At 42.5% G+C, this 18551-nt stretch overlaps 2 protein-coding genes across 3 annotated transcripts; one reads left to right on the top strand and one right to left on the bottom strand.

Moving 5' to 3' along the window:
- The first annotated feature begins 2563 nt into the window (after positions 1 to 2563).
- prss23 (serine protease 23) lies at positions 2564 to 6512 on the top strand. 2 transcript variants are annotated; one of them, XM_088292532.1, is made up of 2 exons: positions 2564 to 2780; positions 4626 to 6512. In XM_088292532.1, the coding sequence occupies exon 2, from the start codon at positions 4644 to 4646 to the stop codon at positions 5769 to 5771; it is 1128 nt and encodes a 375-aa protein (XP_088148658.1). In that variant the 5' UTR covers positions 2564 to 2780; positions 4626 to 4643; the 3' UTR covers positions 5772 to 6512. The 2 variants fall into 2 exon arrangements, with proteins under 2 accessions (XP_088148658.1, XP_088148659.1); XM_088292533.1 differs by lacking the exon at positions 2564 to 2780 and adding an exon at positions 3599 to 3907.
- A 290-nt stretch (positions 6513 to 6802) lies between these two features.
- cfl1 (cofilin 1) lies at positions 6803 to 16327 on the bottom strand. Its single transcript, XM_088292534.1, has 4 exons — positions 16173 to 16327; positions 10483 to 10793; positions 9817 to 9893; positions 6803 to 7765 (listed from the first exon to the last, which is right to left on the bottom strand). Exons 1-4 carry the CDS (start codon positions 16173 to 16175, stop codon positions 7653 to 7655), a joined length of 504 nt encoding a protein of 167 aa, XP_088148660.1. The 5' UTR covers positions 16176 to 16327; the 3' UTR covers positions 6803 to 7652.
- Positions 16328 to 18551: the final 2224 nt, after the last annotated feature.

Raw genomic sequence — 18551 nt, 5'->3', positions numbered from 1 at the left:
TATTAAAAAACACAGCCATCCACCAGAGGGGCATGCAATAAAAATGTCAATATTTCAGTCTTTTGGGTTTGGAAGTGTCGTCCTTTGTGGTCCCCCAGTAGTTGCCCATCTCTGCACTAGGAAGCCAAAGTTGCGAGAACAAAGTGTGTACCAGTACATGTATTATAAACTGTCTGCCAAGGGCACAGTTTAAATGCTCAAGCAACTCTACCATAATGGCATATCTCAAATAATCTTTCCGCACTAAAATAAATGAAAATGACATTAGTCCGTTCAAGAGTCCCTCAAAAATCGACAAAATGTTTGCCTGTTTTTTATAGAAAAGTAGCCCTCCATAATATTTTCTTAAATAAAATATGCAGTTTTGTCACATCCTTTTATCTGATTTTATGGATATTGTGCAATTTCTTTAGCACCTGGGGGCAGTATAATATAGAAATACGCATACATAAATGGAAATGGTTACGAGTTACTCCTCTGTAGGCCGCAGTAATATTCGTCGTAATTCACGAGTGTTTTGTTGGCTGTCTGCATGTGTTTCTGTTTCTGTTCAAATATCCATTGGTTGAAGGTTTATACAACTATTGTGACAATGATACTATTTGAGAGCCCATCTATAGCGTTTTACGTTGTAATTAGCATTAAGATATAGACAGTTTAAGAATTAAAAGACAATGTAGTTCATTCTTGTTGTTTAGTGTTTCATTTTCAAGTAAACTTCAACTGGGACCCGCAGTAAGGCCATGAGTCGTGCGGGTGTTAATTGCGATCATGCGTTGATCGTGACTGAACTGTCAGTTTTACAAGGAAAACACATCTGCGTGCAATTTGTATGCAAAGCCCTTTGAATCTTTATTTGACATTCTGGAAATCCAGCTTGTGGTCTGTGTGCACGAGTGTGCATTGTCCTTAGAAGCAGGACAATTGCTCCCGCTTCCGTAGGATGTCCAATAAATGTCAAACAACTTTATGGAAAGTAACAGGGAGGACCATGAACAGTACGTTGTCTTGGCCTCAATTTCCTGCGAGTGAGTGAGTGAGTGAGTGAGTGAAGGGAAAGTGTCTAGTTGTGTGTTTGAGTGAGTGACATTTTGTGTATTTTTGTGAGTGTGTGAGATTGTGTGTGTAAATGGGAGCGTGTGCGCTGTGAATGAGAGAATGTGTACACGTGGGAGTTTGTGGTGTGTTTAAGAGTTTGTAAGAGAGTATGCTGTCATGAGAGCGTGTGGTTGAGTGCGATTGAATAAGAACTTGAGTGAGTGGGTGTAAGAGTGCAAGTGGGTTTGTGTGTTTGCGAGAGTTTATGTTTATTAAAGATTGCATGAGAGTACGTGTGTGTGTGTACATGTGAAACAGTGTGAGTGGGTTTGTGTGGTGTGTATGAATGAGCACATGAGAGATTGTGAAATAGAGATTATGTGGCTTTTATGAGAAAAAGTGATAACATTAGAATGAGTGTGTGAGTGTCCGTGTGTGTGCATGTGAAACGGGGTGTGTGTGTGTGTGTGTGTTTGTGGTGTGTGTGTGAATGAGAGCATGTAAGTGTTTGTGAGAGTGTGGCGTTAGCGAGAGAAAGAGAAAATGTGAGTGTCAGTGCGTGTTGGTGTGTGCGTGTGTGTGCAGTCCAACAAGGTCGGTATTGTGCGCACCCTGCTTGGTGTTTTTGGTTTGAGACGTGTGGACATTCCTGCGCGCTGCATCTCAGTGACCGGGCGCTCTTTTTTGGCCCTGCTGACCCCTCGCGAGTGTCCGAGTGACGTGAACCAAATTCATTGGTGTTCCATTCGCTCGCACATGTTCCGAGTGGAGCTGGAGGCCAAGGTCAAGTGAGGTGGCCAACCTCGTTGCTCGGTTGGACGTTGTCCAACTGTGAAATTTCTTCTGTTTAATCAGGGTTTGACTTGTTTCCCTATTTGAAGGGTTAATATTATGACTTGATCAAGTGCATTTAAGTTAAGGTTTAATTCAAGAGTTTGTAATCACTTGTTATAATTCTTATCTACAATGTATAATACAGTGTAATCTTTAAAGTTATGTGATTTTTTTTTTTACAAAATGATTTTCTTGGAGTTAAAACCGTCTCAATAAATATCACCCCCGCCAAAAAATATCCACTTAATTAATTGCTCAATATGTGTCTAGATGCATTTATTTAAAAAAATGATAGCTTTTACCTGAAAAAAGAACAGAAACGTTTTACTCACTTCACACAAATGGGAGATGTCTTCTTATTTTTGTACGCTTCAATTTGATCTACAACAACAACAACAAAAATCCCAAATAGTCTCTCAACATTATAGCCTAGTATTCATGTCCTAGTTTTACAAAAGATAAGTGGTTTTGAACCAGTGAGTTTCAAAAATACTATTGTATTCTCTTCTAATAATACATATTTTGTTTTTGAAAAGACTACAAAAAGACAATATTCTCCAAAAATCAATCAGAACTACATTTTTTTCTTACTTAGAGGCTTCATTCGAGATAATGTAGCGTATGGCGCTAGGACCCAGCGCGAGCTGCGCACCAGGCGCTCCCGAAGCTCCACGCGCAAGTGGACTCGGGTGGATGCGCGTGCATGCGGACTCCGGAGCGTCATTTGCAATACTCGTCGAGGCGCAACAGGACGGACAGAGGAAGCCACCCAACGCCGCACCGGCTGCCTTCCTGCCGGGGAGGTTACACCAGCACCGGGGAAGCCATCCACAGTTCACTCGTCATATGCGTGCAATAAAAAAGACAGAAATGGATGTAAACACGGACGGCACCCATTCATAAACCAGGTAATATACATTACACTATTTTTTATCTTTTTATTTTTATTCTGTTTTTAAAAACCTACCTGTCTTTTTTTATGTGACAAACTTTTCCTATTGCGCTTTTCACCTGTGGTACATTCAGCGGCCATTGATAAATGTGAACTTTTACATGCACACCTTGAAAGTTATGGATGGAGAGACAGCAGTAATCACGCACTTCTTTTAGTAATACAGAAACAGCAAACACATTTTTTAATAGTAAAAAAAAAAAACTTTCGTTTTTTTGGTCACGTACAAAAGAATTTGCTGTAGTACATACGCACGAGTATATTGTATTTAAAATAATGAGTCCCTTTATTGATTCACAGGCGAGGGCATGTAGGTCTTCCAGTCGTAATAAATAAATAAATAAATAAATAAATATGAAATGAGCTCAAAGTGGGCTACCGTATTGTGCAGTATAGTTTGTTAATTCCACGTACGCGACTGGAGTGCAATATTGTGTATTAGAAGCAGATGTGCAAAAAGAATGAATCGTTTTTATTCTGACTGGGTTGTTTTTGGCAGTATTTGCATGCCATGTCCGTCGAACAGTGAGTGGAAGAAAAACGCAGCGCTTCAAACAAAACTTGACTTGTTTGCTCTCCCGCTCTCTTTCTCTCTCTCTCCAACAAAAGAAGGAATTTAGTGTCCACTGTTGGCTCAGCCTTGATTTGGATTGGATCCGTTTATTGTTGTTGTTTGTTTTTTTTTCAATTTTCTGCATTCACAGCTCTCCTTTATGAGGATTTCACTAAAGGGTCTTTTTTTATGTGTGAAAAGTGTAAACCTACGTAGGCCACGCCCTTGCACTTGGTGAGAAATAACGTTCTTTTTTTTTTTCCGCCACCTTGTCTCAACCTGTCTGGTTTCACTTAGCCCCACCTTGGCTCTTCATAGCACCAGTGCCTCAAGCCGCTTCCACATGAGCAATGTCCTCCTGGTAATCCATCAGAGAAATCCACACCATGGACATGTCTCAGATTTTTTTTAACGGAGATGGGACATAACCAAGCAGTTCCAGGCCGGTTAGACGCCATGAGTTTGTGTTGATCACGAAGAGCGATTGGGCATTCTTTTGCGTTCTTTTTAAAGAAACAGCTTGTTTTGAGGTTACTTGACTTCCTCTTTGTTTCTTTGGAATGTAAACACGTCCATAAAAGTGCTTATTTGCGCATTTGCCTTGAAATCCTATTTTACTCAGATAATCTATAGCACACGGACAAGTGGGTCATTGTTAACACGCCTTTTGGAGCTTTTACACTTGAGTAGATTTTACAGTTTGGGAACATTGTGAGAAAAGGTTATGCTGAGTGGCTTAGGTTGGAAGGTAGGTCACCTTACCCTTGAGAGGAAGGGTTTGTTTATTTAACCCTACATCCTAAATAGGTGAGTAGGTAATGCTAACCATTCACCCGGATAAATAGGCAAGAAACCTACTCCTAACACCCGAAAAGAAGGGTTAGATTTTCTAACCCGAACTAGCTACAGGTAGGTAGGTAGGGATGTATGCTGCGTCTTAAGAAGTTGTATACGAATCAGTGTGAAGCGCTTTGAGTACAAAAGGTGGAAAAGCGCGATACAAGTGACAGCCCACTAACCACTTGAGCACAGGTAAGCCGACAGGTAACCTTACCCGAACCACTGAAAGCAAGGTTTCAGTTTTTTAAACCTAACCTAACCGAGGTATGGGACCTACAACATGAAGGGTTTGGTTTTTAACCAAGCTAAGTATAATAGGTCAGTCAGACCCTTGTTCCCTCGTGAATGCATAACAAAGTACTTAAAACTAATGCACTACTGTGTGTGTGCACGTGTGTGTGTTGCCAGTGTTGTTCCAGCAGCACCATGAGTGAGCGTGGCCGCCGCCCCCTGCCAGCTCTTCTTCTCCTCCTGCCATTCCTTCTCCTCTCGTCCTCCCTGGAGCCTCCCCACCGTCTACCCACACACCTCACAGTCCCCACTCTGGTCCCCCATCGTCCAACCCCTCTGGTGCGCTCCCGCTTCAGTGCCCGCCCTCATCTGGACCTGACCACCCATTGCAACTCGAGCTGCTTCCACCACGCAGGAGGACCGAGCCATCAGGCCGCCGACAACCTGGCCTTCGAGACACTCTACTGGGACGGCTCTCGCACACTGACCACCGTGGACGTAGAGGAGGAGGGCGCCGGGATCGTGGATTCGACAACCAGCCGCAGGATCGGACGCCGGCGTCTTCGGCGGCAGATTTACGGTGCTGACGGCCGCTTCAACATCCAGGGAGACAACTTCCTGCTGGACTACCCGTTCTCGGCGGCCGTGCGCATCTCCACGGGCTGCACTGGGGTCCTGGTTTCCCGCTGGCACGTCCTGACCGCTGCCCACTGCCTCCATGATGGCAAGGATTACGTAAAGGGGGCGCGCAAGCTCCGGGTGGGCTTCCTCATTCCGCCGTCCCTCAACCAGACTGCAGTGGAAAACTTGTCCGGGAAGAAGCCCATGGTGCGCTGGGTGCGGGTGAGGCGCACCCGAGTCCCCAAGGGGTGGATCCAAGGCCCCCAGGAGCTCAGCATGGACTTCGACTATGCCCTTCTGGAGCTGCGCTGGCCCCACCGGCGGGCTTTCATGAAGCTGGCCGTGGCGCCGTCCCTCGACGGCCTAGCCGGCCGCCGCATACACTTCTCGGGTTTCGATAGCGACCGACCCGGAGAGCTGGTCTATCGCTTTTGCCCGGTGGAAGAAGAGTCCAGCGACCTGATCTACCAGCACTGCGATGCCCGGCCAGGTGCCAGCGGGTCGGGCGTTTACGGCCGCGTGTGGGACAACTCCTTGGAACGCTGGGAAAGGAAAGTCATCGGGATCTTTTCGGGGCATCAGTGGCTGGAGGTGGACGGAGAGAATCGTGACTACAACGTGGCCGTGCGTATCACTCCACTCAAGTTTGCGCAGATTTGCTACTGGCTGCACGGAAATCGTTTGGACTGTTCGCAGGACTGACACCTCTGCGCAGAAGGAGGGACTCGCTTTTGAGAGAACACCCGTCAGTAGCAGGTGTACACGCATACCCTGTTGTAACGGCTTCACCGATTTTTGAAATGAGAGACTCCACACAAAAGAAATCAGCATGTGTGTACTAACTGCTCTAATAAATCGCTGTCGGCATGATTTTTTTTTTCCCAGCAGAACAGGGAGGGGGAAAAAAAAAATCACTCAACACACGCCACAAAATAATCGCTCAGGAAAATCTTGTAGACATTTGACAATCGGACCCGATTTTCATTGTGCGCAGTCAACTTAATTGGTAATATTTCAATTTCAAGTCATAATCACTGAGTCTGTTACTCAGATGAACTCTGTGTTGACATTAGGATTCACGATCATAAACATCAAATTGACGGGCCGTTCAGACATTAAGACTCCGGCCCTCACTGATTTTGATTGAAAGCTCAGTATCATCGTTATCGGTATGCGTGCGTGTACCCTGCTCAACCACCACCAGTTTTTTCTACTGTATAGTATTAACATCTTTCCAAGGTTAGAATCACTTCTTGTGGAGGTCTATATCGATTTAATTTTTCTTTGTCGAGAAAACAGCTAAAGATTGATTCAACATCAATCCAGGATTGACTACATATTTTTCATCTGGAAAGAAGAATGTTAGGAGCTTGAGAGAAAGAATGTTAACTTTATTTTTTGAAGAAATGCTTGATATATTTTAATAAAGAGATTTCTATGACAGCACTGGAGTCGTCTGTTGAGCAGGGTTTAAGAGTGGTGCTCTGGCGCCCTCATGTGGTCAAGAAGTTGTGTTATGTCTCGCTTGGATTAAACAAAAATCAAGTTCGCCTTCAGGGAGAGATTTTTGAGAGGTTGAAATTCTGATGATTTGTGCTATTGAGTTAAAATATTTTTGATCAGTTTTCAGTCAATTAGTTACACCTCAAGTGAAACACATTTTAATCAAATTCTGCGTAACAACTTGCATTGTGAGCTGAGGCAATTTAGTGTACAAGAATATCAACCCACTGTCAGGAGTTTAGTGCTTTTTTTTATTAGAGATAGGAGACGATACAAAACATCCACCATTCAATATTCAGTCTCAAATCTGACCACCGGTGTTTCATTTACATGTCGCTCTCCATCAAGACCATCATAATGCCAACATTTTGTCTTTCCTAATGAGGAGATCCTGGTTTGAAGAAAAAAAAAAAGGTTTGAGGAATGTGTGAATTACATCAAATGCCATTCTCAGAACAGGAAATTAGAAATGAAAGGGAACCACTTAAATTTGAGTTTTGCATGTTCAAAACAGAAAAATGCATATATACTGTATATATATTAAACCATGTTGTCCAAGAGAACGTTTGATACGTCTTGAGCAATCCAGAGTGTGAATTAGTTGACATTAAACCTGATCTTAACTACAGTTACAAAACTTTAGTACAAGTTTGGCAAAAAAAAAAAAATGTATGAAATAAAAAGCAGAATGGTTGGAAAGCTAACATTTGTCGATCCGTGTCCCATTCAAAATGGAACAAACCCACCCCTGTATCTTGAAACATCACAACATCCTTTACTCAATTTAACCTTTTCTTTTTCATCTTTGCGTTTTGTTCATATTCTTTAACTGGAATGACAGTCTGGATTTTGCAATTAATCACCTTTCATGTGTGAACTGTCGCTGGCACCCCCGCCCAGGCCCACCCGCAATATATCCCACAAACTGCTGGTTCGGATTCTTCTGTTTTATTCATTGCCCTTCTCCAAACCAAACTGGAACGAACAGCTAAACCCGACAGATGTGTCTGAAAGGCCTCCACTGAAGCCAGAAAATAGGGAAAGGGGCTTAGGGGAGGGAAAGGGGGTGAGGGCTGATATTTATATAGGGCAACCCTCCAGGCTGACTACTGAGTTGCCGCCCAGCTTTTCCGCCAGGGTGTGCCGGTCTTTCAGGTCTTCCAAACCATTCACCTGCCACTCATGCTTGATTCCTGACAGGAAGGAAAGAAAAAGACAAAAGTTGGGATGTGTGCACATTGGACTAAAGGCATGATAGATTTTTTAAAGGCATTAGAATTTCAGTTCTTCTGATATTTTGGGGCTTGGTTAAGATGGGTCCCATGGCTCCACTCCCGCTATATAACAACACTTTGGTTTGCATCATTTGTTATGTGCAGTTAGCCACAGAGCCAAATCTGCAAGTCTACACCTAGAAATGTCATCTTTGGAGCACCTCGTTGTTGGCCATGAGTGCGTGCACGTCACAGTGAGAAGATGAGAGAGAAGGAGGTGGGGGGAGATGTGTATATAGCAGTCACAAAATGGTTTACTTCCTGTTCAAATTCAGACACTGTTCCTTCCTTTTTTGTGTCCTGTAATGATAGACCCGCCCACCCGATTTGTGCTCATTAGCCGAATTGATGAAGTATTGGCTACTTTTTTTTTTTACTCTTTAAGCCACTTTTTCATGGTCAATCTTTCAAACGATGATTGTTAAGATTTATAATTTTGCTAAAGCGGGCAGGACTTTGGAAAGCCCTGACAGAGTCTGTCCTTTAACTGGAAAAGCTTCAGTGAAAAAACAGGCAACCTGTCCTGAGTGCTAACGACTTCCTGGTCTGAAGCATTAACCCGCCCGCGCACATGTGCTGCAGACGGTAAAATGATCCAGCATCAGTTGCAACACATGAAGATGTGCACACTCCAGTTGAAGCGGCGAAGAGGAAGCGAAGGTGAAACTTGGGCTTCTGTGCTTGCTGAGCAACCAAAACCACAGAAAGGCACCTGGCTCCTAAACTTAAGGCACAGAGAAATCTGATCAGCCAAACGGCAAGAAAATACTCTACTGCCGACATCGGTTCCCCTCACCTCGGACTCAGAGTTTCCCCAAACGTCTCATGGCGGGCAAAAACAAGTATGTCCCAAAAGCATATTACTTTTGTGCTTTCTACTTCACTTTAAAATGTCATAAGGCGGCGCCATCGCACAGCTTAAAAAGGCATGTTAGCATTTCATCACTACTAAGCCCATGGCACACAGATGCAGTGGAACCTGACAAGAACGGCCAAGCAGCGCCGAGTACGCCAACTAGTTTCCATGAGTCATGAGTCGCTGACAGTCAGCCACTTGGCGTTGGGGTGATTTGAAATGGCATGACAGTGTCATTAAAACACCACAAGCTATCACACACAAACAAACACACAGTTTATGCACACCTGAATTGGGTTCTACAACACTAGTTAAGTACATTTATAATTTCATTTGTACCCGGCTATGAAATGGTCAACTGGGCAGGGAATTAAACAAAATGCGAACAATTCCTCTCTTCATGGTAATCAGAATCTTCCTTCCTTGACTTTTTTTCCCCCGGTTTGTTTTATTTTTTGGGTTGAATAAACGATCCAGTAAAATCTACTGTATGTGGAGCCTCAAAACCCAATACAGGGTCATCGTTTGCCAGCGCAGTGCGTCAGTACACCAAATCGCTCAATGTGCAGGCATGGTCACCAACTGTCCATTCCGGTCATATCTTTGCATGTCGCGAAGCAGCTAAGCTTAGCCTGGGTTGTCAGCGGAAGGTAAAGAGGCTTTGCCACATGTGGTTTAAAAAGGCTAACCTGGCAGGTCTAGTTATTGCTTGACAATTGATATTTCTGTGTACCCAAATGATCATTAAGACATTTATTTTGAAGGGTAACACAGTAGGTCAAGTTTAAAAAGACATTTCAGTCATTTAGGATGACATTTATCAACATCAACTGATAAAGGCAACTATGCATGCTAATGTATGTTCTGACTAGCGCATGTTTTACCAATATTACAGCGAGCCTTATACACTTGTTCGGGAGAGTGCAACTTCTGGTCATGAAAATAGAGTGCTGACTCAAATGACCGTTTTCCGTGTCCATCACGACGTAAATAATGCTGTCCAAATATGCCAATTGGTATTTTCATTCAAGCGAGCATGCTGGTTTTGGCTCCAGCTTAGCCGCGCTCATAAATTATCTTACATTGTTTACAAACTGAAGGGGTTTGTACTGACCTTCGAACTTTCTCTTGATGGCATCTTTTGAGCTGGCGTAGATCATCTTGCTCTTCAGGGGGGCACTATCAGGAGCCCTGAGAAAAGTAAATACTCAAATTATAAACTGTCATAAAATCTCAGAATTGGAAATTGCAGAATTTCAGCATGCAAAATTTGGAGGCAACCATCCATGTCTCTAGCCCCAAAAACTGACATCAAAATTAGACTATTATGCCGCAACGATGGGTGGTGCTTTATCCAAAACTGGTCTTTTCAAAACTGTGACATAATTCTTTTGTTCCGTGAAAATTTCACCCATTTGCTGTTTTTTGCTCAGGCCAAAGCAATAAAAATATTATCCTGACATCATCTTTGTACAACTGTAGTGTTTTGCTGCCATCCTGGCGATAAGGCACTGCTATGAGTTGAGGAGCTTCATTTAGACAAAAGTAGAGCTTTGTGGGCATCTTGGAGGCAAAGAACCCTGTTGACGAGAATTGGACGCATTTACCAAAATTCGCTGCAAGTTGCAGGTGTTGGGAAGTATCATACAAGCATGTATTTTTTTGGGAGTGAGGTTAATTAAAAACTGGAAGTTTGGGATTTATGTTAGAATTGATTCACTAAGTGGCACTGCACATGCATCTGTGCCCAGATTTCACCCAAGCAGGTTAAAAGCCTCACCAAAAGATGAAGACCAGGTCCTCCTTCTTGGTCTCTTTGGTCTCATAGGTGGCGTCGTAGAGGGCGTAGCGGCAGTCGTCAGGCGGCAGCATCTTGACAAAGTGCTGGTAGGGGTCCGGCACGGTGGTGCCCAGGTCACCCAGCAGGATCTCCTTGCCGTCATCCAACACGATGTTCTTCAAGTCCTTGCTCAAGCAGAAGAGGATGGCCTTCTTCCTCCTCAGCTTCTCCTCCTCGTTGGCCTGGGCCTTGCGCACCTTCATGTCGTTGAAGACAGCGATCACTTCATCTGTTACTTTCACACCTGAGGCCTGCGGTAGGAATAGGACATCAAATTAGGATGTGGATTTGGGGTTACTCAAAGTTAGGCCACGAAAACAAATTGTGATCGCATCAAATCGTTGTTTGAAAAGTTGTGGAGGAATGCCCACATCAGACATATGAGAACTCAAAATTTCCAAAAGACTCTCACTGTGACTAAATCAAACAAATGCTAGAAATCATATGGCTCTTGGAACATTATAGTATTTCTCAATCCCGCCACAAAGTATAGGGAAAAAATAAGGCTGAATTTCTAGCACATACTAATGTCCATTCATTCTTTGATACGATTTTAAAATTGATGACCTTGTGAAATATTAAACCTTATTAATCTTATTTAAACCCACTAACAAATCCCTACCAAATAATTTGAGAACTTGGAGTACTTGCGGCATAAGAAGTTTAGGATATTTTACACTACCTAAAAGACCAATCCGCCGTCATGGCCAACTGTCGCGTCGGCCTTCAGATCGGACCGGTGAACACGCCACAAAAAAACGACTGTGTGGCCTTTCACATGATGTCCAGTAACAGCTGACTTTGTTGAATGAGAGTATTTACTTTGTCTACCACTCTTCTGTCCAACCAGGTATTATGTCCATAGAGGAGATGAAAAATTTTTGTATTTGTTCTAGAGGAATAGCTTCGAATTTTAGTGTTTGCCCGCTTTCGTCACTTCCCGTTCTTGTCCAGTGCACTGATTCGCTAGCTGAACAGCCAATCACAGTGATTTGGCCCGACGCAAATCTACATGTCGAATCAGCCGAACATGCCGCCCAGACGACCCAAACAGCAGGTACGACTTTACGATGTTGCAGCCAATATGTGGCCAAGAAAAATAAGGACGTTCTGAATCATCGTTGCCTTGAAAGCAAACAATCGCCACAGTGTTGCATGGCCCATAATAAAGTCGGGTTGGAAGAAAAAAGGACAAGCAAGAGCCCGACGGCTGCATGTGACTCTGCTGAGGTGTGGCCGTGACCGGCTGTTGGCCGTGGGACAAAATGGCCGGGCAGACACGACTCAAGTAAAACGTCACACAACTGTTTCCACAGAGTCACACAGAAAAATAGAACCAAGAGGAGGAGCCCACTTCAGTTTAGTTTTAAGAAACAAGCAACAGCAAGCTTAATGTGCTGTCAGTCACCATAGTCAGCCAGTCGTTTAACTAACAATGTCAATAAAAAATGGCAACGTTCTTTGTAAAATGCTTTTTTTTTTTTTAAATACATGACTGTGTATATTCTTAGCCATCCAGGTGATGATGGTCAACAGACAACTAATTTCAAGTTGTCAGGCATCAGTGGGTATGCAATACTGATTACTATCGGTCTGAAGGGGAAAAAGTTGGTATCAAACAGCTCTCGTCATCAGATAGCTTGAATTGAGAGAACAGACTTGTTATATTTTTATAATTATTATTTTATGTAAATAATTTTAAAAAATCTAGGACAATAACAAAAGTCTAAATGGTTGCTTTGGTTACGAAGCAAAAAAAATTCCTAGCACTAATATTAGCATGCTAGCTAATAATATTTGTGCGCTCTCATAACATTTAACACATTCAACATTGGATTTTTTTCCCTATTGAGAAATGTGGACAAACAAGCAATAACTAACAAAGCTGAAGAGCATTCACACAAAGACTCCACCTCCATTGCCCGACCATGCGGGCGAGGTGAGGACGGAGACTATGCTAACTACGCTAAGCTAAGGCATGCCATACAGGGCTCAAGTGGCCCACAATGGCGCTTCTGTCTGGCCCACTGACGAGTCCCATATGCTCCCTCCACTCACGCCGCTGCGTCTGCTGACTCTGCTTAAGCCAATTCATTTCAGGGAAAACGTGTCATGAGGAGGACGCCACCAAATGTGTGTGAGCCTGCATGTGTCAATGGGGGGAAGGGAGGCAGGAGAGCTAATGGACAAAGAAAAAAAAGGAAACAAGGCAGGAAAGAAAAGAAAAGAAACACAATCAAGAGAGGCGCTAAAGTGTGACAATCATGTTTGCTGAGGGTGGAAAGGAAGTGGGAATGATTCAAATGATTCATTCTCAAATGGTGGACTTAACTAGAAAGGAACCCACACATTCATAAAAGCATGATAAGAATTGGCCATTTGCAACCTGACCTATTTTCTGTCTTGAGATGGGAATGCTCTATTTCAGAAACACACCACTTGGTGCCAGCAAACTCCACAACATCCAGTAATCGTCAATTCACATTGGTTTCGTTGCACTGAAAGGATAATATCAGCAGGTGGCACGGAGGGAGTGGGACATTAAAATGAATTTTGGGAGCTTTTTCAGATGGCTGAAACACATTGTGTTTGCATTCATTCAACCGGACAAGATTTGAGGTACAAGCATAGGTATGGAATGAATTAACTAGATTGCAAATTATCAATACACACAAAATAGAATGTAGAGAAATGTACTGAGGTAGCCAAGACAAAAGTCACACACATTGTTGCAGTCGTGTTATCATGCGTCTTAAAAGGGCGTGGCCAAGTGAGCAACATCGAATTTACTGCGCAGTCATTCAGTGTATGTTTTCTTTTCATGCTCTTTGCAAGCATTATTTTGTATTTGGCTGTCATCTTGCCCAATAAACAAAATGAAGTGCATCACAAGTCGCCGTCATATTTACATCTCATCTATTTTTTTTTTTAAATCTCTGAATCATAAAACAAAGACAATAAGACAGCATTTGTTCAATGCCTGATTCTAAAATTTGTTTTTGCTTTAGTCGCAATCAAACAGCACCATAAAGTGACTGCAGTAAATTTGAATTGCTAATCTAATCAGACTCCTGGAGATCCTTGGCGATGAGGGCAAGGTCCAAGTGACAAGTTCACATTTGAGATCCTGACAACTGAATGGAAGTTGACCAGAAATGCCCTCACTTTACACAACCAGCAACTTTCATTGGGCAACATCACCAAAATGCAATAAAACAATCTCTGAAATTGTGATGAACCGTTTTATTCATTCACTGGACATATTAGAATGTACCATTACTCATCAACAACAATATTACACTTCCCACCTTGTACTTAGAGTACAAATGTGAGACACTATTTATCCAGTCAAGGAAATTGTTTCCACATCATATTAATGGAAACAAATATGCCGCAAATAAATGCTCGAGCTTCCTGGCAAACTGTTAGAGCATTTAGTCAATCTATTTGATATCTCTCATTTAAGTCTATGCACTTGTACGCTGCTACTTTGTCCAGTAGGACAACTACATGACACTACTATTGAGGCAAAACTGTAAACGGGTTGACATTTTGGGCACAACAACATGTACTCTGCAAGTGGTAGGTGTTGACTAGTATAATTTCCTAATGTCATGAGTGGCACAAGTAGGACTCCGTTGGATTCACTAGTAACATATAGCAGAGCAACCAAACACTCAAGAGGGCTAGCTTTGCCATTTTAGGTGTAGCAGAAGCGACAAATGAAAATTGGTCCAAGTCAAGGACAACTTCCAAGTAGATCGTCCACTAAACAGCTTGGGAACCGGTGCATCCGCTTTGTTAGTAGAAGAGGAATCTTTCAGGACATGACTGTAACACTTGAGCTGTTTAAACTTAGATCACCATTGATTGCATAATGCCATAAAAGTTTTTCAGTCTCCTGTAAATTCACAAAATTACAGTCAACACACTCAAGTTGTCAGCGGATCAGGCATCTTACTAGTGACACAAAACACTATTTTTGTAGATGGCCAATAAACGCTCCAACAGCTTTACATATAAGTATGTATTTGTCTATGAACACTCAATGTGTACATATTGAGTAAATTGCATAAAAGGAGATTGTTAAGCAAATAGCAAAAATACCCATGCCATTTTTAACTTGCAGTTACAATAGCAATGGGAAAATATTTTTCTTTACAGTTGCGTCGATTCTCAATCACCATGTCATCCACATAAATTTAATCAAGGTTACCGGGCTCTTGTTCAAATTATTTTTGTTTTCCAAAAATGTTTCAAAATTACTTTGGTTTATCATGCTGCTATGCTGCGGAATTGAATCCAAAGCTCTGAATTCGACAGGCCCAGTTTTACAAACAGCGAGGTGGCAGAAAATTAGCATTTTTCAAAATGCACATGCACTACAGTTTTACATTTTATTTGATTTTTTTTGCTTAACTCGATGATCCTAGTGAGGACAAAGAAAGTTATGAATACAACAACTTGGATATTAAATGTGTACAAGAAATGCATCTTGCCATACGTGTGCTCGCCTCAAATGGCGTGACGTGCACGCGGAGAAGTACAGACTGCGCCGCAAAAAAAAAAAAAAAAGGGAAGATGCGCAATGACGATCCGGAAGCGGCGGCCTTTTAGCTTCCGCTGCTAAAACCGGCTTATATAAGGCTTCATAATTCGCCTCGATGTCCACTACAAGCGAGTAAATACGTGGTGAAACAAGTCTCCAATTTGATATTTATTAGGCGATTACATGATAAGGTTTGGTTAACATAGGATGCTCTTTGCACCAAATTCAGGGTGGGGCCGTGAATGCAGCACACGTGACGCGTGGACGCTGGCTTCCTATACAAAAAAAGCGACGCTCCATTTATGAGCATTTCGCCGTGTATACAAAGCAATACAGTTTTTCTTTTTTGGGGGGTTTGCTTTTTATAAACTAATTTCCGCCCGTCGTCGACAGCACCTCGCTAACCATGCTGGAAGGCCCGTGGCTGTGTATAGTCGAGTTAACATCAAACGAGACAAAGAAGGCATAGAAAAAAAATAAGGAAAAAAAAAATCGCAGCTCGCGCAGCCGTAATGGATGTGAAGGCGTTAGCTTAGCATGCTAACAATACCGTTAGCTTTGTTAGATGCGGGCGCTTCGCTCGCTTTGCACCTGCCAGCCCGACACGAAACATCACCGAGCCCCGCGGCCAAATAACACAAAGATGCAGCACAGCCATGACAACCGGGGATGATTCGTCGTTTTCTCAACAAACGCGAAGTAGTGCGGCCAAAAGGCTTTGTTAAAAAAAAAGCCTTTAATGTCGGACGAATCACGGAAATGGGCGAAATGGCGCCAGGCGCGTCAGGCCGTGAACGTTTTGAAAAGGCCCCCCAAATCCTAAAATTTAAGTCCCACTTTTACCACGAAGCAATTTTGAATAATTAACACGACTTACAAACACATCGTTGGAAGGAGGGTCCCGATAAAGCTAGCTTCTGTGGCTCTCTATGGGGCTCGATGCTAAAACTAACAGCTTTTATCTTTTTGGAAGGAGTAAATTGGGGTCGCGGTGGATTTATCTTCGTAAAACGCTTTCGTTTCAATTTAACCCCAGTACACAAAACAGGTCAAATGTTGTGTAAAGCGTCGTTAAACGTACCATTGTTGTAGCTCTGAGTTGGTCAGCGTCTGGCCAGAAATTGAATGGAGGTCTGATGATGATGATGATGAAGACTTGGTCCAGCTCGCTCTGGTTACGGCGTGAACGCGCTGACGTGCGCGAGCTTGAAAGCGTGAGAGCCGTGCTCGAGCCCGTAGCCCCCACCCCCCGTACCCCGCTCCCGATGTCAGACTGTGAAAATTTTCCATTTATTATTTGGAACACCGAAATGTTATTTCTGTAAAACCAATTTGTAGCGTGGGATTTAGGGTAGTTACATTTGAAAACAAATATTTGATTTGTTGTTTGTCTGACTGATAGCGTTTGTGGTTGTCAAACAAAAGGGGTACGGGAGTTTTTTTTAAATAAATTCACAAAAACATACAACATTTAGACAGGTGTTTTCACATTAATTATTGCGTAGTTCTTATTATGGGCGGTGTCTATGTGTTCCCCCGTGAAAGACATTCTGATCTGAGCTCATTGGGCTTTCTTTTAGATAAATAACGGTTTTAAAAAATTGACTGTGGTGGTGTTGTGTCAAACACAAAAATACAAAATACTGAGTCACATAACGAGTGCTGTAAATATAGAGGTGATAAATTCAATTAGAAATAAAAATAAGTCATTTTATATCTTGACAGTGATTACGGCTGTCAGACAAAATTATATTTTATTTATTCTATTTTAGCAAACAAGCTGCCCGGAGCAAGATGTGAGAGTTGTATTTTTTTTTTTTACAGTAACAAATCAGGCGTTGTGTTTGGACCTAGCTGAACGTCAGAGGGACGTTTGAACGAGACCGAGAGGCGTTCATTTGTCTATTATCCAGCCCCTTTCTTTTTCTCTCTCTCTCCCTCTCCCTGTTTCTCTCTGGCCAGTCATGTCTCCTTCCCCTCTGCGGGTTTTCGTTGAACTCACTTCCTTATTTGGAAGTGAACGTTGGTCTGTGCACGCGCCTCGCTCGGCCACGCGGAGGGGCGTGGCCTCCCGACGCTTATCGCCATATAAGGAAACAAGGAACGCCAAAAACTCGCCATGGTCGACGTTTGTGAAACACGCTTACACACTTATAGAATGAATAGAGGAGGCCAAGGAGCAGACAAAAGAGGAGTGTTTTTTTTCAAAATTTAATTTATGTAAAAGCGGAACGATTCTTTACCACGTTTGAAGTGACAAAACTGAATGCTACCGTCGATGAAAAGCTGCCGTCAATATGATAAAAGGCTCACGTTAAAGCTGTTGAAGACGTCACTGTAGTCATTTTGTTGTATGAAAGCCCATAAATTCGCATTGACTCTTTGTGGGTCATTGATTGTGTGAAAACCACGCCCTCATCATGCCATGCATATTTCATTTCGTCAGCGTACATTGGAAAGTCATACGCTTCGGCGTGATTGCGTCAGTTGTGAGGTCTATGATCTTAACGCAAGTATAATGACACTTCAAACGGTGTGATTCCCAACTTTAGATCTCGCGTTCACATCAAATTTTACCTTTTGGCTCTATTATATGATACAATACAATTGGTTATCTTCAGCTGTATATAACCCATGAAAACCGTATAATTTAATGGATTTAATTTTGTATGTTTTAAATGATGTACATTTAGCGAATTTTGCACAAGGTGCCAATTTTATGTAACATCAGTTTATCAATGAGGCATAATGGCTTACAGCACACCAACAGAGCAAATCTTTTATTTTAAGAAGTGGAGATGTGAAACTGACTTCCCGAATACACTCCGCGAGTTCCCCCAGTTATTGCACAGCTTTTCTTTGGGTACTAACGTCCTCCCACACTAAAAAAACAAAAACAAAACACGCACGTTAGCTTCATTACATAGTGAATTGTAAGTGGGAATGTGAATTGCTGTTTGTCTACATGTGCTCTGTGATTGGCCAGTGACCACCATATATCCAAATTGAGATGGGATAGTCACCTGGAAAAAAAAAGGCCCGGATGCACATAAATCAAAAGCCATATTTCTAATTCTTTACCATCTGCAGCTGCAATACAAAGCAAGTTCACGACCAAGCTACACATTCAGTAACATAAATAAATATACAAGATTATGATTTCAAATTCCCCTTGAGTGTATTGTAAATCAATAAAATTTGTAGATCCCTAATCTTTAAAACTGAAATATATTATTTCTTGAAGATCACATAAATCAAATTGATTTCTATTTTCCGTCATTTCTATTTTTCATCTGTCCACTTGTACAAGAGTGTTTGTGAGCAAGTCCTTGGAAATGTAGCCAACAGTGAGCGGCTTTGAGCAAGCACCATTCACAGCCTGGTCGCATAAAGGTGAATACCTCCTTTCTCGATGGGTGTCAGTCTCCATGGAGATTCTTGCCAGTAAAAAAAAAACAAC

This window comes from Idiotropiscis lumnitzeri, chromosome 4 (genome assembly GCF_059441095.1).
Source record: "Idiotropiscis lumnitzeri isolate Australia: NSW breed Sydney's pygmy pipehorse chromosome 4, RoL_Ilum_1.0, whole genome shotgun sequence".
In the NCBI taxonomy this organism is placed as follows: Eukaryota; Metazoa; Chordata; class Actinopteri; order Syngnathiformes; family Syngnathidae; genus Idiotropiscis; species Idiotropiscis lumnitzeri.
Note: the sequence above shows the minus strand (reverse complement) of the source record. Positions and strands in the feature narration are given on the sequence as shown.

Bases quoted from the DNA above. Each gene is read 5' to 3' on its own strand.
- prss23 (XM_088292532.1), top strand. From the start codon at position 4,644: ATGAGTGAGCGTGGCCGCCGCCCCCTGCCAGCTCTTCTTCTCCTCCTG.
- cfl1 (XM_088292534.1), bottom strand. The intron at 9,894-10,482 runs GTGAGGCTTTTA...TACTTTTCTCAG, and splicing joins GACCTGGTCTTCATCTTTTG to GGCTCCTGATAGTGCCCCCC. The intron at 7,766-9,816 runs GTCAGTACAAAC...CCTTCCTGTCAG, and splicing joins CATCAAGAGAAAGTTCGAAG to GAATCAAGCATGAGTGGCAG.